The sequence below is a fragment of the Propithecus coquereli genome, unplaced genomic scaffold (genome assembly GCF_000956105.1).
Source record: "Propithecus coquereli isolate 6110/MARCELLA unplaced genomic scaffold, Pcoq_1.0 Scaffold574, whole genome shotgun sequence".
In the NCBI taxonomy this organism is placed as follows: domain Eukaryota; kingdom Metazoa; phylum Chordata; class Mammalia; order Primates; family Indriidae; genus Propithecus; species Propithecus coquereli.
Genome location: NW_012151663.1, coordinates 118,151 through 139,565, shown reverse-complemented (window position 1 = coordinate 139,565; position 21,415 = coordinate 118,151). Strand labels below are relative to the sequence as shown.

Genomic DNA, 21,415 nt, shown 5'->3' with positions numbered 1-21,415 from the left:
CCTCCTAAAGTGCTAGGATTACAGGCAGGAGCCACCCTACCTGGCCCTGAGAAGCTTGAAACTAAGGTTTGGGCATGAGTTGTGCAGCCAGAATCTATGCTGAAACGTTATTTCGTGTTTTCTCGTTTCTGTTGGAATAACAACAGACCTTCCATCCTCCCTCCCAAGAGAGGAACCAAGGTCAGTGTCTGCTTTTTTGCTTCAAGGAGCTTTGAGTTTTGTTGTCAAAGCAGCAGGGCTGCTCCCATGCAGCTCGGTTTAGGAGGCAGAGGTCTCTCAGTGGGGAGTGGGGAGGTGTAAGGAGAAGGGAGGGGGCCAGGCTGCTGGGACGGGATGGAGATTTGCATCTCCGGCCTGCAGTGCCAGATGGAGATGTTTGTGTGCTGAGCCCCTGAGGGTCTGCAGGGCTCACTTGTGGTCATGGAGAGGGCTGCTGTGAAGACTTCTCAGAGCGTGTCCAGGGCAGTGGGGCCTGACTGGGGCCCAACCCAGGGTTTAGGAGCCACGGCACAGGGGCCAATTACCATGGCAACCGCAACGGCCCAAGGCCTCTTATCCTGGGTCCCAGATTCTTCTATGACTCTGGAGACTCCCCCTAAAAATAACTAAGGCTGATTTCTCAACACTGTGGCAACTGGAGACTCGGGAATCAGAATTTATTTGACATAAAAAAATAAAACAATATGATACTTGTTTATTGCATGTGGATGTTGCAGAGTAAATTCAGACCCGCTCCAGTGCGGGGCACCTGGGGCCTCTAGGAGAAGGAAGGAGAGGCACACAAAGGCCTCCTGGGGCCCTGGCTGGGCAAAGCCAAAGCCCCGGTCAGCCTTCCTGACCACTCAGAGGGCTGGGGAGACCACAGGGGGAACACCGGAGGAACTTAATGAAAAATATGTGTGTATTTGAAAATAGCGCTCATTTATTTCCGATTGTAAAAATAATACATGCTGCTTGTAGAAAACCGGGGAGAAACAGAAACATACAAAGACAGAAATGCAAATCACTCATAATCCCCTCACCCACGATAATCATTAAAATAGTATTAGCCGTCCATCTCACCTTTATTCTATATGCAGTTTTTTCCATAATTGAGCTCATTTATGTAATTTATATTCTATCTATAGAGGACAACAGGTCCCTGAGCTCTGCATGGTGAACAAATGAACACGTACATACAAACACTCCCCCAAACATTCACACGTTAATTTGCACAGGCCGTGAATAATGAAGCGGGGGGAAGAACATGGAACAGTATTAAGTCCCCGTCCTGCCACTAAATAGCACTGTGATTCTGAAGAAGTTCCTTTACCTTCTTCGTGCCTCAGTTTCTTAATTTTAAAATGGGGTCAATGAAACCTCATTTAACCACTTGGGGAGAGCCACATGTGAAAGTCCGTTAGCGATATCATTAGTGATATCTTTATTCTGTGTGGTGGAATAAGAAGATTGAGGAGCCCCAGCTTTTGGCATTGAATTTGCTGTGTGGCTTTGGGGCAGTTTCTTCATTTCTCTGGTCCTTAGCTACCCACTTTGTTAAATAAAGGACTGGATTATGATTCCTAATAAACCAGTAATTTTTAGAATGCTTACTGCGTGCCTGGCTCCGTGCCCACACTTCATGCGCATTTTCTCGTTTAATCCCCCTGACAGCCCTGAGAGGTCGGCACGACCCTTACCACTGGTTTGCAGGTGAGAAGACAGCTACAGCGCGGGTGAGCACTTGCCCATGCTTGCTCAGCTCCTCAGCAGGAAATCGAGGGCGAGAATTAAGGACTCCTGAGCACTGCTGTCCAATAAAACTCCTATGATTATGGGAATGTTCTATATCTGCATTGTCCAGCACGGTAACCACCAGCTATGGGTGACTGCTGAACACTTGAAATGTGGCCAGTGTGACTGAGGGACTGAATTTTAAACTTTATTTTGTTTAAACGTAAATAGCGTTTACTAACGGCTATGTGTTGGCCAGCGCAGCTCTAGTGTGTCAGCTTTTGGCCCCTCTTCTATGTGAGAGGCTGCATCAAGTAGGGCGGAATAGTGTGGACTCTGTCGCTGGAGTCAGATTCTCTGGTTTGAGTACAATCTCCTTGCTGTGTGGCCCTGGGGGAGTGACTGACCCTCTCTGTTCCTCGGTTCCCCCATCGCTAAAAGGAAGATGACAGAGATGGTTGTGAGGGCAAGTGGCCTTTAAGAGGGGCATTTTATGGTTATGTAATTGTAAAACACACTCCTTCAGGTAGGCCCTGGGTTAGGGGGTGAAGAGGGGGAGAGAACACGCTGGACCATCCTCAAGCGGCAGAGCGGGTGGGCCCCTGGGGGTTCCTTCCCCCTCTTGTACCAGGTGTGGATCCGGAAGGCCCTCTGGGAGGTGGGCGTGGAGGGTCCCCAAGGAGAGCGGGGGAGAGCCACGTAACGAGGGGAGTTAACCAAAAAGGCAGCGCGTGCCCAGGGCTCGCGTCCGGAACAAACGGCGAGCGTGCGCGGGGGCGGCCGGGCCCCTGTCCCGCAGCCGCTCTCTGCGCAGTCGGGGCGCATGCTGGGTGGGCGCAGGCCCGGGGCCCTGCACCGTGAGGGGCGCGGACAGGAGCTGGGGCCAGAGGGGCTGGGGCGGGGTGGGCAGGGAAGGGGCGCGGGCAGTGACGGGCAGGGTAGGGCGACGCCAGCTTGCCCCGGGGTCAGTCGGAGCGGAGGGGCCCCCACACGGCACGGCGGGGCGGGAGTGGGCGCCATTGCTGTCGCAGCCTGTGTGAATGGCGCCGCCTGCAGGTGACGGCGCGCAGCGGCCGCGCGTGTTCCCCGCCCCGAAGTCCACTCAGACCGCCCGCCGCTCCCTCCGCGTGGGCCGGAACGGGCGGTGGCTACGGAGAAAGAGCTGGCCGGGCGGCGAAGCCGGAAGGAGCGAGGGCAGCGCGGGCCCTGTCGCGCCCTCCCCTCCCTCCCCGGCCAGGCTTTCCAAGCTGGAGAACGTTTGGCCCTGCTTCCCGCGGAGCAGCGGGGAGAAGCTGAGAAAGACCAGCTCAGCGGAACTCGACGCTGTCCCCTGGGACCGCTGAGGCCCGGGAGCAGATGCCAGAGGACGCAGCCACCCTCAGCCTGGCAGAGCCGCGACGCCTTCGGAGACGCGCCCGACGCGACCTCCCGGCTCAGACGCCACCCCAGGAGGCGGCAGGGAAGTCACCCCCCGCCACTTCTTTCCGCGGGCATGTCCCAAGATCTGCCCTCGCCGGCTACCTCCCTTCCCTGAGAAGCTGCTTCTCCTCAGCCTGTACATAAATCAAACATCTCTTCTTACATATTCGTCGTTTTTATTTGTCCCTAATCTACGTATTGTCTGGGTAGTTTGGACCTCTGTTGCCCTGACAATTCAGGTCTTGCCCAAAGCCTGCTTTTGCTTGAGTTGGTCAGTGTGCCCCACTCAGCCCGTCTTGATAAGCACACACGGAACGGCTGCTGCGTGCTCAGCCTGCACTGCCCCCTGGGAGTGATCCAGACACGAGCCGGACACCCACCCTGCCCTTGGCTCACAGCGCACGGGGAAGCCGCAGTACCCGGATGCCCACTCCAAGCCTGGGTGGGTCGACTCCGTGAGGCCAGAGGAGCAGGGCGCCCTTGGAGAGGAGCTGATCTCAGGCACTGTGCCGTCCCCTTGGCCAGAGGCGTCTCCCTAGGGGAGCTCAGTGGAGTGAGGCAGGAATGGGGCTTTTTGTTGGGGTGGGGCCTGGCCCCCAGAGAGCGAGGGTTCTTCTCCCTCTGGGTACTGACGGCTGCATGCCAGCGTCACAGTCTCGCCTTCAAACAGGCCTCCTTCCCAAGAGTCCAGAGAGACATTTCCATCAGGAGAGAGTACCCAAATAAAACAGCTTGGCTGCAATGTGGAAGGCTGCAGGCAACCAGGCTTAAAGAAAGGGTAGGGAATGCAGAGTAAGCGGCCTGTGCCTTCCCACTTCTCTGTCCTCTTAGCCTTTAGCCATGTCGTGAACACTTTGTTACGGTTATAGTGTGTCTATTCCTAGATCTATAGCCTGGCTCCACTAAAAAAAAATTTGTTTTTGAGACAGGGTCTCTCTCTGTTGCTCAAGCTAGAGTACAGGGGCATGATCATGGCTCACTGCAACCTCAAACTCCTGGCCTCAAGCAATCCTCCCACCTCAGCCTCCTGAGTAGCTAGGCCTACAGGCATGCATCACTACACCCAGCTCATTTTTCTAACTTTTTTTGTAGCGATGAGGTCTCACTATGTTGCCCAGGCTAGTCTCAAACTCCTGGTCTCAAGCGATCCTCCTGCCTCAGCCTCCCAAAGTGCTAGGATTATAGGTGTGAGCCACTGTGCCTGGCCAAATTTTTAAATTTTTTTATAGACAGGGTCTCACTCTGTTGTCCAGGCTGGAGTGCAGTGGTGCCATCATAGCTCACTGCAGCCTCGAACTCCTGGGCTCAAGAGATCTTCTCTTCTCAACCTCCCTCTGAGTAGCTAGGGCTACAAGCATGTGCCACCATGCCTGGCTCTGGTTCCATTTTTATGTAGGATTTGTGGCCCTATAATAGCAGTCTTCCCTGCTCAGGGGGGACAGCTACACACCAGCTTCACAGTCTTCCTAAAGCCTGGGGGCCTTTAGGCCCAGGGCTGTGTCTCCTCCATCAGACTGGGGCTCCCTGAGAGCAGGATTGTGTCTTTACCTGTTGGATGCTGCCAGCACAATAGGGTTCCAGGTATGACATAGGCACAGTGCCTGGCTCAATACATATTTGCCGCATTAATAAATAGTCAAGAGAACCTGACTTTTCCCGCCCACTTGCCCCCTTCCCTGACCCCCCCCCCCCCGTGGGGGAGGAGAGCCTGGTAAATCAATGTTCCTCACACCTGCTGAGAGGGCGAAGCCCATGTATGTTTCAAGTCAGTGTTAAAACACAATTACTTTTGATCTACTGAACCACCAGCTCAGAAAAGGTACACAAAGCCTCCCCTTTACCAACGTTAGTGGACAAAGGGAGCCCAGGCGACCCTCACTTGGGAAGGGGTGGCATCCTGCTATCCGGCCTCAGACGCAGCTCACCGGACTTCGGAGTCTGGAGCTGGCAGCAATCTTAGAGGCAGTCTAGGCCCATCTGCTCACTGTGGAAATGACAATGTGGAGCCCAAGAGGGGAAGGTCACACAGTGAGGCGGGGTGCACTCAGGACATGTGGCCAGAAAGGGGAGAGGGACTCCTGTCTCCTTTGTGTCTGCCCGCCCGACCCCCGATCAGTCTAGAACTGGTATCTTCCATCACTCTTTGTTAAGCCAGGCAGCGAATGTCGCTTTGCCTCGGTTTTCATATCTGTAAAGTGGAGGGGGCCACACATCTTAACTTACGTCACAGAGACATTTTAAGGACCAAGTAGGGTAGTAGATGTGGGATTTCCTGGAAAGTTGAAATGTGAGGGCACCGATGGTGATGGTTGTAAAATAATTTACAAGAGAATCCAAGTAAATTGGCCTTTCGAGTGTGGGCATGGTTCCCAGTCTCACAGTCTAGCTCCATCAGTGTTCATTCAGCAACTCATAGGGTTAGCACTTATGGAGCACCTACTAAGGGTCAGGCACTGTGCCAGGCACTGGGCATACTGTGTCTCCGCCTTTACTCTATTCCTCACACAGCACAGAGTGAGCCTACCAAATTAAAGTCAGATCCCTTCCCTGCTCTGCTCAAGCCCTGTCATAGCTCCCAAAGTACTCACAGTAAAACTCAATGTCCTGCAGTAACCCCAGGGCCCAAGTGACCTGCCCTCTAAGCCTTTCTGATCTCAGCCAAATCCTCCTCACCACCGCAGGGCCTTTGCACTTACCGTCTCCTCTTCCCGCAATGCTCTTCTCCCAGATATTGGCATGGTTCCATCCCTCTCCTCTTTAAGGTCATGACTCAAATATCAGTGGGATCTTTCTGGATACCCTCTGTAACATTTCAGCTCTCAAATCACCTACTCTTCTTTCTAGCTTTAGTATTCTCCTGAATCCTCCTATCTAATTACTGTTTATTTTCCTTATTTAGGTAGTCTATTGTCTGTCTGTTCCCTAGACTATATAACCTCCATGAAGGCAGGGATTCTTGTCCGTTTTGGTCGCACTGAGTCTGCAGTGCCTACAGCAGTGCCGGGCACATGGTAGGTGCTCATTAAATATGTGTTAAATAAGTGAGCGATGAGCACACAGACAAGGTCCCTGCTCTCCTGTAGCCTGCATTCGGCCAGCAGAGGGCCTCTGGGGGTATGGGGGTGAGGACGGGGTGGTGGGGCTACAGACCCTGGGTGACAGAAGTCTCTGGGGCCCCTTCTCTCCAAGGGTGTCATGACAGGATCGCATTATCACTAGTCTTAAGCTGCACAATTTATAACAGGAGTTAACTGCTTACTAATTAGCAGCTGGAGCCATTAATTGGCTATTAGTTAGAGCCTGAATTAATAAACTAGTCTTTCAACGGGCTCATAACTCTCCCTGTTCCTCATCCCCTCCCAGCCAGCCTTCCCCCACCTGGCCAGAGACTGTCTTGCTCTGGGATTGAATCAATAGCCGCCACTGTATGATTTTCAGAGACAATTTCCCTTGCAAGGCGACAACAGCATCCCAGCAAAGACTCGTCCTCTCTCGCCCTCTCTCTTGCAGGCTTTCACTTGCAGGAGGCAAGCTGGTGGCAGGAAGTGATGGGAGAGCTTTCTAGTGACACCCTCTCACGACAAACCCTGCAGCTGCGCTGCTTGGCCAATGCCTGGAGCTCCTGGTTCCCTGGCTGGTCACACACCCTTTTAGTCGGCAGCTAGTTCCTGGGACCTCCTGGAGCCCAAGTGTTGGGCTTTCTCTGAGGCAAAAGGATGGGGTATTTCTTCAGGGGGAAGTAACCTTCGAGCATCTTGGGTTGGAACCCAAGACTTGGCAGCCCGGTGCTGACCACTGAGCCTGCAGAGAGCCTGGCCTCAGTTTGAGCCTGTGTGCCAGGGCCCCTCAGGTCTAGCCGTCTAGTTCTCAACCCCTGCCCCTGCTCCCCGGCCCCAAACAGCCCGATTTGGGGTCCAGAGACTCGTTCTCCATGTGTGATGTTCACTTCTTATGAAAACATGACTAGACACCCAGGCCCTTACCTCTTCAACATAGAACGGTGGGAAAAAGCAAGGTCACCGAGCCAGGCTAACTAGGTCAAAGCTCTGGTCGGCCACTTAGCAGCTGTATGAGTCACTCAATCTTTCTGTATCGATCCGTAAGAGTAACAGTCCGGTCTCACGTAGTTGTTATGAGGATTAATACACATGACAGTGCCTGGCATGTGGGGTCAACTAGCATTATTATTACTCACATCTCTCAACCACTCCGTGAGATAGGGATCCTACCCACTTTACATCTGGGGAAACTGAGGCCTGGAGAGGTTAAGACTGGAATGCAGGACTGATGGCTCCCAAGTCTAGTGCTCTTTCCCTCCTCTCCCGTTGCCTCCCGTTGTCAGACACCCGGCTCTGCCAAGGTAGCAGGCGGGGCACACTTGGGGGAGGAGAAGACTGAACTCTCAGGCACACACAAACAGGCTTCGAGGTATTTACACCGCATACAATTAGCTGCAGAGTATTCACAGTGGATTAGCTATCGCAAATGTTCAGTCCCAGCCTGGCTCCACTTTGGTCCTCGGCTCCCCCCTCTGCCCCACCCCTCTCCCATCACAAGTCTTCTCTCTCCTCCAGGCTGGTGTGTGTTCATAGAGGGGAACTTAAGAGAATGTCGGCTGAGTCAGTGGGGGTTCCCTGTACCCCAGTAACTTGCTCCAAAGCCAAAGAGGAGCAATTGACTGGTGTTTGGGGTTGGAACAACCAACTGGAAAATAGGAGGGCAGTTTCCCATGCCATACAGAAGTGTTCCTCCAGCTCACAGTGGGCAAAGCCAGGGAGAGCCAGAATCACTGTTGATCGCTCCCTGGGAGCTTCCTGGAGAAGGCGGACTTCTAGGAACCATGCGCTAATGGGAAGATGACAATAAAAGAAGTTACTCATCATCACACACTCAATTGGGGTAACTTCTTTTTCAGACTGGGTGGGGGAGGTGGGTGGGAAGAGTTATAATGGCTCCCTGTCTCTGTGGGGCAGACAGTGAATGTTTTCCTTTAGGTAATGGTTGGGGGGTGGGGAGTAGAAAGGATGGCTACACTGAGGGTCTCCTAGATCTGTGGTATCTGGACTACGATGGGCATCATTCACTAATTCATTTAACAAATCTTCAGCTGGCAGCTACTGGGTGCAGGGCAGTAAGTTGGGTCTGGATTCCCTTATCCTGCTTTGGACCCACGGGAAAAGGAGGAGAGAAGAGGATGGAGGGGATGAAAGAGGCGCAAACACATGGAGATGGGCTGGAGAATAAGTCTTCAGATGTTCTCCGACTTCTGGACTTCCGGAAGTGGACAGAAAGGGAGCTGAGGAGTCAGCCGATGGAATGCCCCCACCCCCCATGCCACCAGGCATTTCCCGACACCTCCCACTCCCCTCCCGGCAGTCAGGAGCACGTGCTTCTGTGGCACTAAACCCTGCATGGTCGGGGAGGAGGGACCCAGCAGAAATGGGCCTGGGGAAGGGACGGTTTGTTATTATTATTATTAAATTTATGTTTTAAATTACATGCAGAAAAATTAACCCTTTTTTGGTGTACAGGTCTTTGAGTTTTGACAAATGCATAATGTCGTGGAACCAGCATCACAGGCGAGATGTTGAGTAGTTCTGGAGAGCCGGAGGAGGATGGCTTGTAATCTCCCCGCCGAGCTGCTGCGGTTGTCCGCGCTCCCACGGGCCGCCCTAATGCAATCCCCGCGCACACGCCGAGATAAATAACGGCGACAGGAGGAGCAGGTGAGATTAGCAGGACCGGGAGCCGGGAGCACGCAGAGGCCCAGGGGGAGCCCTCCGCCTGGCTTCGCAGCCCGCGCCCCTCCCCGTGGGCGTCTGGGAGGAGCGCTCTGCCCACCCCGCTCCGGGAGGCCGGGTCGAGGTGCCGGAGACCCAGAGTGCGGGACTCCCGCGGCTGCAGCGAGGCCGGGCTCGGCCGCGGGAAGGACGTGCGCCCCTGGGGCGCTTGGGGGCGCCCGAGGTCCTGAGGGGAGGCGTGCTGGGGAGAATATGGGGTGTCCCGGGGGGAGCTCCGGTCGAGGGGTTCTGCGGGCAAACCTGTTGGCCACCTGTGGGTGGCAGCAAGGGCAGGAGCTCCAAGCGCCACCTCTCGGCCCGCCGCTGGGCCAGCTGCTCTAGCAGTGGCCCCCTCGCCCGACCCGGGAGAGGCCCAGAAGGCCTGGAAGGGGGCGGGGGCTCGGCCGGGGCGGGGGGCTTCCGAGCCTGGCACACCGCGCTGCAGACCGACAGCGGGTGGCCCGGCTCGCGCGCCTGCAGGACCCCGGGAGCCGCAGCACCCCGGCCTTGCCCTCGGATCCCCGCTTCGGTCCCGCCTCCCCAAAGTACCAAACATTTGCGAAGTGTGCAGAGCCCTGCAGGCTTGGGTTCCCGCAGCGAGCGGCCGTGCCTGCCCGCGGGCGTGCGGGGATCGGTGCGCCCAGCTCGGGCGGCCGGTCTGGGCGTGCAGGGCGGGCGAAGAGCGAGCGTGCGGGCGCGCGGCCCCAGAGCCCGCGCCGAAACCCGCGTCCCTCCGCCACTGTCCCCGGGATAGATGGATCCATTTCTGCTTTCTGACATTTTCCTGCGGGGGGGCGGGGGCTGCGGGCGGGGGGGGGAGGGGAGAGAGAGAGAGAAAGAAAGCAGGCAGTCCGCTTCCCCCAGCCCTGTTGTGTTTTCTCTAATTGGTCCTGGGGGAGGCGAGGAAATTGGACAGAGGCTGGGCCGGGCGAGCTGGGCTGCCTTTAATTGGCTCCTTTTTTTAACTGGAGGGGAATCAAACAGCAGAGCGAGCGACGAAGGGTGGGAGCGCGAGAGACCGAACGAGGAGACGCGAGGAGGCGGGAGGCGGGAGGCGGGAGGCGGGAGGCGGGAGGAGCGCGGCACGAAAAGCTCCGAGGGGCGAAGCGGCAGCACAGCGAAGCCCAAGTTGCCGAGCGAGCGCGGCGCTCCCGCGCCCCGGAGCCCGGCCCCGCCCGCCCAGGGCCCCCGCCGTCCGAGGCCGCCGGGCGGGGGCGGGGACGACCGACTTGGGGCGCGGCGCAGCCCCGCTCTCCCGCGAGCTCGGAGCCGGGAGCGCGGCGGCCAGACGGCGGGAGCCGAGCGCGGCGCGCGGAGGCGGCGGGCGGCGCTCGTGCCGCAGCCCCGGCCTCGGCGAGAGCGCGAGTATTCTTCGAACGACTCAAACTTTCCTCCTTTCCCCGCCTTCCGGGGCCCCTCTCGCGGGGAATTGCTGTCCGGATTCCCGCGGGCACCGCGGTGCGATTCCTCCCCCGGGTCCGTCGGCGGCTCGGCTAACTTCGCGGACCCGGCACCCGCGGCGCTCGCCCCTCGGCCGAACCCCGCCCGCGCCGCTCCCCGGCTCGCGAGCGCCGGGGCCGCGGCTCCTTCGCCGCCGAGAGAGCGCCCAGCCCGGGCCCCTCGGGTCGGGCCGCCGAGCCCTCAGCGCCCGCCGCAGACTGGAAACGGCGGATTAAGCGGAGCGGAGCCCCGGCCACCCCGCCCCCGCTCCGCGGAGCGGCGTCCCCAGGGCAGGGAGACGACAAGTTTGCCAGTCGTCGGTGGCCTGTTGGATTCCAGCGCCGCCGCCGCCGCGGAGAGGTCCCCGGCGCCCGGCGCCCTGCGTGGACAGCCCTGGGCTCCTCGGGCCGGGGCGCTGGCCTCCGCGCTGGGCGCGCCGAGGCACCCGGGGCCGGGCCAGCGCCCCCTGCGTCCCCACGCGGGCAGCGGCCCCGCCGGAGGAGAAACCCAGGTCGCTACCGCCGCCTCTTGCGTCTGCTAGTCTCCGTCGCCGCTGCTGCTCTCTCTGTCGCCGCTCAGGGAAGGGGGGGACCCAGGGGCGTCGCAGGGCCCCGGCGGATGCGCCCCCCGCCGCCTCTCGGGCTGCGCCGCCTCGCGGGGATGAAGCACCGGCCGTGAAGATGGAGGTGACCTGCCTTCTACTTCTGGCGCTGATCCCCGTCCACTGCCGGGGACAAGGAGTCTACGGTAAGAGCCCGCGTCCCGCTCCACGCCCGCTTGGCCCCGCGCGGAAACTTTGCAAGAGGCGCAAAGCGCGCGCTGCCGGGGTTTGGTGGAGCTCGGCTCGGACTCCGGGGCGTTCGCCCACGTCCCCGCCCTCTCCGGGCGTGGGAGACCGAGCCAGCTGCCTCGAAACACAGGGACCTGTCGTAGGGTCTGGCGTAAAGCTGGGATGTCGGGGGGCGGGTACCCACTTTCCCCAACCTTGCTAGGCGCGGGGGTGGCTAGGAACCCTTGAGAGCACCCAGTGGCGCGGGAGACCCGGACAGACCTCAGCCCGGGGCCGGGGCAGAGACTTGCGCCGAAACCTGGTTGTGTCCTGGCTTGGCCTCCGGAGTGGAAGACAAGCGGTGCGCGATCCGGAGTTGAGCGCGGCTTGCTGGCGAGCCGGCTGCCAGCACCGCGGCGGGGCGGCGCGCCCGCCTTCCCCGCTGTCGCTGCGGCTTCGCTTCTTCTGCTCGCTTCTTGACAGCCGGAGCCGATGCCGGCAACCATGGCATCCCTTCCGGACCTTTCCTGAGCCGGTTCTTCCCGTCCCCGGCTCCCAGCTACAAAATGCCAGCCCACCTTCCTTCTCCCTGCGCGCACACGGACACGTTCAGCCACCGTCCCCGGGAAACACGAACACGGCACGCACCCATCGGGCCGTGTGTCCAAACTCTGCCTCCTGCCTCGCAGCTTTGCTCCTGCGTCCCCACGCCTTGCTCCTTGACGCCAAGGGGGACTCTGGTTACCCCTTCACCCTCCCGTCCCGCGGGTTTTCCCAGGGAAGGCCCCAAAGGCAGGCGTCATCCGTTCAGGGTCACCCAGACTCACCCCTCCCACAGCGCCTTCACGCTACATCAGGGAAAGTCGGTCTCCGAAGGCCCCGTGGCTCTTACTTTGCCTTCTCCTGACTGCAGGGTGCGTTTTGTAGGTCATTTTCTGGTGATATGTACCTGGGGTGAGTAGGATTCTCTCTCCCTTTCTCTGGGTTGGAGGGCCTAATGATTCCCCTTTAAATCTGGGGGACAGTTTGACCTGTTCTGTGTGGGGTGGCAGGAGCATTGTCTCCCGACTGCCAGCCTCAGGTGCTGACGCTAAATGCTTCCTTCTGGAAGGTATCTGGTCTGTCTGCCTGTGCCTGGCAAGAGAAAGGGGTGTCCTGAGGGGTGTCTGGGAGGTGACAGGCTTCTGGCCCTACACAGCTAGCTGGCTTGGACTTAATTCCCTGGTGAGGCTGGCCCAGGCATCTGGCCAAACTCTGCTTTTTAATTAGTTTGTGTGTCTCTTACTGCCTGGCCCCTCACATAGGCCAGAAGTGGCAGGAAGGAGGAAGAATGCAGCGGGGACTGGGAGAGGCTGGGGTGCGGGGAGGAGGCCACGGGCCAAGTCCTGGAGGCTGTGGCCTCCCCAGGGCAGTGGTCTGGGTGTACCTCTTCTTTCTCTCCGAGGTTCCCCTACAGCTCCGCAGCTTCCTTAGAGGTGGCCTGAAAGGGATGCGGCTGAGGCCTTTGTGTCCTCACCACACCCCAGGGGCTCTGGAGAGCATGGAGAACCCTCGCTGTGGCTGCTGGCCTCCGCTCCCCCTCCTGCCTGCCGTGGGCTTTTGTGCAGATTGGGCAAACCCATGTCTTCCATCTCCTCTAGCTTCTCCAGCCTTCTCCAGGCTGCATGGGGCCCCATCTTGGGAGGCTCCTCTGGCCTGGCCTAGAAACCCCAGCCGTGAGGGTGGGGTTGGGAGACAGTCTCTGTGGACCCTCATTTCAGAGCACTCTGGGGCCAGAATACAGCCAGCGGCTTATCTGTACCCTGTTCTCTCTGTATTTTGTCCCCTCCTGCCTGTGCTCAGGTCCCGGTTGCTCTCACTCAGAGCAAATCAGTGAGGGCTGGGCACGCTGGGGCCGACCCCTGGCCCTTGGGTGACATTCCTTCCACCTTTCCTTTGAGAGCTTGGCTTCAGAGAAGGTTGGGGCTTCAGGGGAGTTGCAGGGTGGGAAGTCTTTATGGAGGTGATGGAGAGGTGGGGAAGATTTAGTAGGAGGGGGAAGAGGACAGCAAGAGGTCACCGAGTTTCTTGTGATGCTAGAAGCTTTGGCCAGATATAGCAGAAAGGAGCATCTTTGTAGGAATGGACTGGGTTAAAAGAAGTGGGACGGAGAGCTGGGCTTAGTTCTTCTACCTATCCGCCCTCATTTTCCTCTACCCTCAAAGCAGATGAAGTAGCTTGAGAAACAGAGTAGCATGTAGGGGCCAGCACCCGCTGTCATGGTGCCTGGCGCACACCTCGCCAGTTATTTTTTGAATGAATGAAGACCTGTGTTGGGGGGGAGGTGGAGGAAAGGCTTTTTGAAATTCTTCCTCCCCAAGGAGCCTCTCTAGGACTGGGCTTCCGGCGGGGCAGTGGGGTACTCTTTGTGGGTCCCTGCTTAGGGAGAGTCATGGAGTCCCAGGCTGCAGCCCTAGAAGGGAGAAGAGGCTGGAAGCCCAGTGTTGCCTTGGAAGGGAGGCAGTAGGTTTCACTCAAGGACCCAAGAAAAACGTGTGCCTGGGGAGGGGGCGCCTGCCTCTCCACCTCCAGGCTCGTGTGGCTGAGGGAGGGGCCGATTAATGCAGAGGCTGAATTGAGGAGCGGAGAAGAGCAGGCGGTGGAGGGAAAACCTATGGACATTTGGCCTGGGACCAAACGCTGAGGCTGGTGGGAGGCAGGTGCCTGGAGCTCTGCCCCCTGCTTCCCGCTCCTCTGGAAGGTCCACCCGTCCTCTGTAAGATCCGCGTCTGCAATAGGGCTGGGAAGGCCCTCTGGTTTGGCCAGGTGGCTTTGTTCTTCTTTGGGGCACAGATGCTACAGCAGCCAAGTGCTGGACCAGATGGTCCATTTGGAACCAGTCTCCCTCCCTCCTCCCGATCTCCTGGCCCAGTTTGTTGTCTTCTGGGATGGATCTTGTAATCTGCTTTCTGGCAGGCTGGGGGGCTGAGCTGGTCCCAGAGACCTAGTTCTGGGGCAAAGGCAGTAGCCAGGCAGCGGAGGAGGAATACCCTGAGTGTGGATAGCGTCAGAGAACACCCCCTCTTCTGTCCGGGCTTCCCTTCCTCTCTCACAGCAGCCGGACTCCCAGGCAGGTTGGTGGGATTCCTCTCCCTTACAAAAACACAACAAACCCCTGGATTATTTAATATGCAGAAGTGGGAATTGACATTATCCTTAAGACAGGTTGTTTGCAACTTACTGGTGGAAGTCAAAATATTTCACCAAAGGTGTCATCAGAAACTACTATCCTATGCTAATTTTTGTAGGAACATGAAGACAGATGTTGAATAATTTGACAAGAGCAACATAGCTTACAAAATTATCACCAAGTCAGGTTTTCTTCCCCTCCTCTGGGGAGCGTGGAGAAGGAACTTCAGGAAGTGAGTCTCCCAGTGCTGTCTCCTGGGTGTTGATCTGGGCGTCGGCACTTGGGATTTTTCACCGAGTTCCTACCCCATGCCTTGAAACTGTTGTCCACATCTGGCTATTCCTCTGGAGATGGCATCACATCTGAAAACTTTGGTTCCCTCGGGCTAACAGAAGGCTCAGAGTTTTCTTAATGTCCTCAAGAAGGTCCACACTTCTGTCCCTTCTTCCTTCTCGGTTACAGAAATTGCACCTGAGAGAGCGAGCACCTTGTGTCTGCAAATGCCAGCTGTCTTTGCTTTGATGGCATCGTCCCCTGCCCAAGTTGATGTTGCCCCTGAGCCAGCCTGAAGGCTCCCCAGGCCTTGGTGTCAGGCTGGAGAGCCCCCCTGAGGTTCAGGGTCCTCACAATGTCCCTTCCTATATTACAGGCTGGGAGTCTGTGCTTCACGGAAGGGTGGGGGCTCCAGGTGAGGGGAGGCGGTTGCTTAGAGGGGATTTTATTAGCTGGGAAAGCACTGTTGAGCGAGCAGGCCAGGGACAGCCAAGAGTCCACGTGTAATTGGCCAGGCTCGGCTGTGAGCTGCTGGGGCCGGGGTGGCAAAGCCTCATTTAGAGCCTGGTATTAGCTCTGCTTTGCTGGAACATGGAGGGACGGGTGGGGGTGCGGGGGGGAGCTCCGTAGGGAGAATGGAGGGAGCTAATCACAGCCACCAAGGCCCAGCAAATGAATGATGCAGGAAATCAATACCTGGGGGCGGGAGTGGAAATCCGGGCAGTGGTAGCAGCCCCAGCTTCTCCGGCTGCCCAGGAGGCATGGGCGGGCGGGGAGGAGGGAGACAGAGGCAGGAGGATCCCCCCCATCTGCCTCCCCCCCCATCCTGACTTCCATCTCTTCATGGCTGGGCTCACCGAGGTTGGGCCAGGAAATGCCCCACCCAGTGAAGACGGAGGACCTGGGGGATGGAATCTTGGGGCCCTCCGTCCCGGAAGAGCCCCACCTTACCCCCCACCTGCCTCTGGACACCTGGGCCTGACTAGGTGCCAGGTGCCTGGTGTGCGAGTGTGTAAGTAACTGCCTGGGGGCCCTGCCCTGGGCGGCTGGCGTGGCCGCTCCATGTGCGGCCAGCAGGGGGAGGGCTTGGCCGCCACATTGCTTCTTGCCTTTCCTGGGCTCTCGTGGGCCTCACCCTATCCGAGGTGTGAGCATTATTCTAATTCCTCAGCTTGGAGCGAAAGGGGACTCCTTAGGGCCTTCTGGAGCTCCAGGCCTCCCTCCAGCTGCCACATACCCACCTATGTCTCTGAGCAGCTGCCCGTGGCCAAAGCCACACTTTCTGTACTCTCAGCTCCGCTCAGGTCTTCCCTGGCCAGAGGGGTGGGACTCAGCTTAGCTGGGTGGGCTCTTGCTCCTGCAAGGCTGTGTGCTGGGGGTGCGCGGGCGGCTAGCGCCCTTGCAGGGCTGCCTCTTCGTGAACCCAGGGCATGCTCCCTTCTGCATCTTCTTCCCCGTCATCAGAAGCCGCTGCTTGGCAGGCATACACCTGCTGAGGGAAGGTTCTAGGTACCAAGGGGCTCCTGTGGCATTTAAATGCTGAAATGGGAGGCAAGAGCACTGCTTAGCTCAAAGGAATGAATCTTTTTTTTAAAACAATGGAATCTTATTTTTCCCCAAGTCTATGAGTAACACTATGAGTAACTACTATGAGTAACATGTGCTCTTTGCAAAACAATCAAAGAATACATAAAAATATAAAGAAAGAAAGGAAAACTCGCTCAATAACCATGATGGTTCTTTCAGGCATCTTTTTGTGCAGAGAGGAATGAACCTCTTAGGAAGGATTGTTGGTTATAACAACAATCCCTTCTAAGTGTGTAAGTGCCAGATGCCTTACCAAGCATTTTCATGCTTCTATAGCTTTTGCTTCCCGTGACATTCTAAGAGGTCAGCATGTGCCTATTGTCTCCATTTAACAGATGAGGACACTGAGGTTCTAAGAGTTTGTGACCTGCTCGAGGTTATACAGCTGTTAAGAAGTGGCTCCAAGACTTGATCCCAGGGCAGCTTCTGATGTGGGGGTAAGGAAGGCAGTGTGATGTTCCTTTCACTCACCGTTCGTTAAATATTTACCGAGTCGCTACCTTGAGCAAGACCCGGTTCCGGGCATTGGCAGGGCCACCGAGATGAATGAGACGGGAGGGGAATCACATACGAGATGGTGGTTCCTGGAAGATCTTGATAAATGCCACGTGGCAAGGACAGATACAAGGCTGTGAGACTTTCAAGGTGAAGAAATTACTTCCAGGGCCTCGTGGAGGAGGGAGCGTTTGAACCGGCCTTGACAAATAGCAGTGGGGATTGAGGTGGGCCTCCCGGGCGGACGGCACATTGTGGCAAAGGCATGGAGGCGAAGGAACCTGGGTGTGGGGGGGCAGGGAGTTGTTCAGCTGGGCTGGAGCATAGGTTGAAAGGGAATTGGGGCAGGTGGGTTGGAACAGTAAAGCAGTAATAATAAAAATTGCTAACATTGACTACCCAGGCTGAGATCGTGAAGATGCATTATCTTCTTCGATCCTCACCATAACCCCTTGAAAGGGTCATTCATCAGCTCATTTTAATGAAGAGTAAACTGAGAGCTCAGAGAAATGAAGTCCCTTGTCCAAGTGGCAGAGTCAGACTTGAACTCAGAGCTGCTAATTGCAAAGCCTGTGCTTGAGAGGAGGGGGCTGGAACCCTGGGTTTGGGAGAAGCTGTCAGGAGAGTGTTGAACGGGGAAATGGGTTGATGTGAGCCATATTTTGGGCGGGTAGCTGTGAAGCTGTGTGTTGGAGGGGGCTGTACAGATGTTCAGGGGAGCCACAGGGAGCCTCGCGGATATCTGCAAGGAGTGTGTTCCAGGCGGGGGAACAGCAGATGCGAAGGCCCTGAGTAGGAGCGTGCCTGGGCTGTTTGAGCAACGCGAGGAGCCCAGAGTGGCTGGAGCGGAGTGAGCCAGGGGAGGGGAGTAGGAGGGGGTGGGCAGAGAGTTAGGAGGTCCAGACCGTTTGGAGCCTTGAAGACTGTGTGAGGACTTTGGGTTTTGTTCTGAACGAGATAGGGGACCACAGGAGGGGTCTGAGCAGAGATGGTTCATGAACTGCCACCTTTTAAATAGAATCCCCCTGGCTGCCATGTAGCGAATAGATGCGGGTGGGTTGAGGGTGGGAGAAGGGAGCCAGTTAGAGGCTGTTGCAAAAGGCAACAAACGAGACTGTGCCGTCATTAGGCATTAGAAGCGTGTTGGCAAGAGCTCGGCAAGGGATGGAAGCTGAAAATGGCTCTGAGGTTTAGAGCTGGGAGACTGGGCACCGAGATAACAGGTTGAACAAAGCCACTGAAAGTCGGACAGGTTCAGGGCAGTGAAGGAGTTAAGAGCCTCAATTTCTGGGTGAGACACCTGGGTCTGAATCCCAGCGCCGCCCTGCACCAGCTGTAAGAGGCCATGAAGTATGAAGTTCCATGTGCTTTCTAAGCCACGGCTTCTCCACTCGTCACATGGAGATGATCGTACTTCACCACAGGGTTCAGGAGACAGTGCCTGGGAAGCCCTGAGCACATGCCTGGCACTTGGCAAGACCTTAGTAGTTTTTTTTTGTTTTTTTTTTTGTGACAGAATCTTGCTCTGTCACCCTGAGTAGAGTGCCGTGGCATCATCTTAGCTCACAGCAGCCTCAGACTCCTGGGCTCAAGTGATCCTCCTGCTCCAGCCTCCTGAGGAGCTGGGACTACAGGGACATGCCACCATGCCCAGCTAATTTTTCTATTTTTAGTAGAGGTGCAGTCTCACTCTTGCTCAGGCTGGTCTTGAACTCCTGAGCTCAAGCAATCCTCCTGCCTTGGCCTCCCAGAGTGTCAATAAATAGTTTTAATGAGAATGTGAATGCAGCTTTGAACTTGGGATTCTGGTGCTGGGACATCTGGAAGGGACATTGACAGGCCAGGTGGACATGCGCATTGGTGCTCGAGAGAGATCAACTCTGAAGAGGCGGATTTGCACATCTGGAATTATGTCCACACAACGATGTGGGTTGAAACCATGAGGTGGAATAAAATTGCCAAGGACGAAAGAGTAGAGAGAGAGAGAAGGACTGAGCTGAGGCCAGAGCCGTGGGGCGCACCAGTGTGTAGGAGGAGGGAGTAGCCCTGCGGGGGACATGGACCCGAAAGTCAGGGACGGAGTGCGTGGGGGAAGAGCTGTTGCCTGCGTGGAGGAGGAGACGAGAGGAGAGAGCCTTGGGGCTGGGGAGCTCCGGGCAGCTGCAGCACGGAGTGGGGCTCCCCAGACTTTTCCGTGCACAGGACTCCCTGGGGATCTTGTGAAAATGCACGTTCTGACTCAGCGGGGCTGGGGCTGGCTGAGATCCTGCCCAAAGCCAGGTTCTGAAAAACTGGGTGACGTGAGGCTGCTGGCCCAGGGATCGCTCTTTGCACAGCAAGGGCGTAAAGGGAGAGGACTGGGCTCCTATGGGCAGACCGGGTGGAGGGCCAGGCGGGCAGCTTGCTGCCTCTGAGGGTCCTGCACAGTAGCCTCACGTCTGTGGGCCTCAGTTGCCCTGTCTGGAAGGCTGGTTCAGGCACACCCACCTCTTGGAATTACGGAGAAGCCCGAGAGTGACAGCACTTTGTAAACTCTAAGGTGAACTACGGGGACTCTGTCTCACGAGAGCAGAGGGGTGGCAGGCAGATGGCAGGGAGCTCCGGGTGTGGGTGGCATGTGGAAGCAGGCGGTGCAGGCTGCGCTTTTGAGAAATGCGGCGGGCCACGGAGGGCTGGAACGCAGTTCCCGCTGCCCACGCCCAGCCTTCTGCCTGGGAGAGGCTGGGGCTGCAGGGGTGGGTGACCCTGGGGGGTGGCGGTGGTTTGGGCAGGCCCGGGGGTGCTTCCAGGGTTCCACCTCAGGCTCCTCTTGGGTCCTTTCCAGTCCCAGCGGCTCAGCCGAGATGCGTTGATTATCTGGAGGGTTGGTAGCTGTGTAGAGAAGTGGTTCTCAGCCTCAGCGCACGTCAGAACCACCTGGAGAGCTTTTTAAACCGCAGATGCCTGGCTCCACCCGGGCCTCCTGAATCAGACACTCTCCAGGTGGCACCAAGGCAGCTGTGGTCGTAAGAGCTCTCCAGCTGGTGCTTGGGCACGCCTGGGGCAGACAGTGTGCACGAGTGAGTCAGGCTAGAACAGATGTCTTCTTCCCTTGGGCTTTCTGAGGGCATTTCCGGGTTTTCCAGGTCACTGCTCAAGCTCGCTTTCAACCAAGCTCGTCTGGACCCTGGCATCTCAAAAAAGAATCCCACTTACTATTTTTGAAAAGCCGAGCAGGGAGACTTTCTACTTGAACGGTGTAACTGGAAGTCGAGGCCAGGAGCTCGGGAGACTGCCCCTCTCCTGGTTCTAACCAAGGGATTTCTCGTCCTGAACCTGGAGAGATGGGGACTGCCTCAGAAATACAGTTTTCATTGTTTTTTTTTTTTTTTAAAGAGACAGGGTCTCGCTCTGTCACCCAGGCTGGAGTGCACTGGCACGATCGTAGCTCACTGTAACCTCCAGCTCCTGGGCTGAAGTGATCCTCCTGCCTCAGCCTCCTCAGTAGCTGGGACTACAGGTGGATGCCACCATGCCTGGCTGAGTTTTTTTTATCTTTTTTATAGAGTCAGAGTCTTGCTATGTTGCCTAGGCTGGTCTTCAACTCCTGGCCTCAAGTGATCCTCCTGCCTCAGTCTCCCAGAGTGCTAGGATTATAGGCATGAGCCACCATGCCCAGCCTCTGTTACCTTTTCAAAGTGTGGCCCTTTTGTTTGTTCTCTTCCTTGTTTGGTTAAGAATAAAGTGAAAATTTCAGAGCTGGAGTGCCTAGTAGCAATTCAATGTAAAACCAGCACAGGTTTAATAAGTAGCTACTAAGTGCCTGGAAGGGTTGGTGAGTACTGGCTGCAGAGGTGAATGGCACCTGCCCCCAAGGAGCTCCCAGCTGAGCGGGAGGAAGCAGTCCTTTCCGTTTTCCAGATGGAGAAGCCAAGGTTCAGATTGAGACTTGCCCAGGGCCCTACAGTGCGCAGATGGTGGAGTCAGGCTTCGAACTCAAGCCTGCCTAATGCCAAGCTGAGTGCCTGTCCAGTGCCCCAAGCGTGAGGTTCCCGAGGGCACTACCTGGCAGATTTTTGTTCCTCAGCCTGTGGTGTGGCGGATGGGTTGCCCCATGGGAGCAGCAGGAGGACCCCAAGTCCTGCTGCAGGAGTCACATTCTGTTGCTGTAACAGAAGCAAAGACCTGGCTACAGAGGCTTAAGCGAATTAAGGTTGAATTTCCGAGGTCTAGAGGTAGGCTCTCCAGGCTCCTCTCATTTTTTTGCTCTGCTGTCCTTACAGTGGTGGTTCTCAAACTTGGCTGCACATTAGAGTAATCTGGGAAGCTTTAAAAATATCCTGATGCCCAGGTTGCACCTCATACCAATTAAATTGGAATGTCTGGGCGTGGAAACCACGCATCAGCATATTTTTTTTTTTAAAGATTCCCAGGTGATTCGAATGTGCAGCAAGGTTTGGGAACCTCTGCCTGAGAACATTTTGCCTCAAGGTCACCAAAGGGCTGCTGAGGCTCAGACATCATGACACATTGCAGGCAGGAGGAAGGGAGGAACCTTTCAAAGGCAGGCCCATCAGCTGAGCTGGCTTCCTTTAAAGACCTTTCCCAGAAGCCGCCTCCAGTGACTTCTGCTTACATCTTACTGGCCGTTCTTAGCTGCAAGAGAGGCTGGGAAATAGAGTCTTTTAGATGGGTGCATTCTCGCCTAAGCAAGTATCAGGGTTCTGTTAGAAAGAAGGGGGAATGGACATTAGGTAGACAATGATCAGTCTTCGCCACGAGTCCCCACCT

At 56.8% G+C, this 21,415-nt stretch overlaps 1 protein-coding gene across 1 annotated transcript in view; it reads left to right on the top strand.

Annotated features, from left to right (window-relative positions):
• The first annotated feature begins 11,032 nt into the window (after positions 1-11,032).
• Positions 11,033-21,415, top strand: part of MDGA1 (MAM domain containing glycosylphosphatidylinositol anchor 1) — a 53,974-nt gene continuing 43,591 nt past the window's right edge. Inside the window, exon 1 of the mRNA XM_012658134.1 lies at positions 11,033-11,099. Coding sequence (XP_012513588.1) covers positions 11,033-11,099 — 67 coding nt within the window. The remainder of the gene's footprint in view (positions 11,100-21,415) is intronic.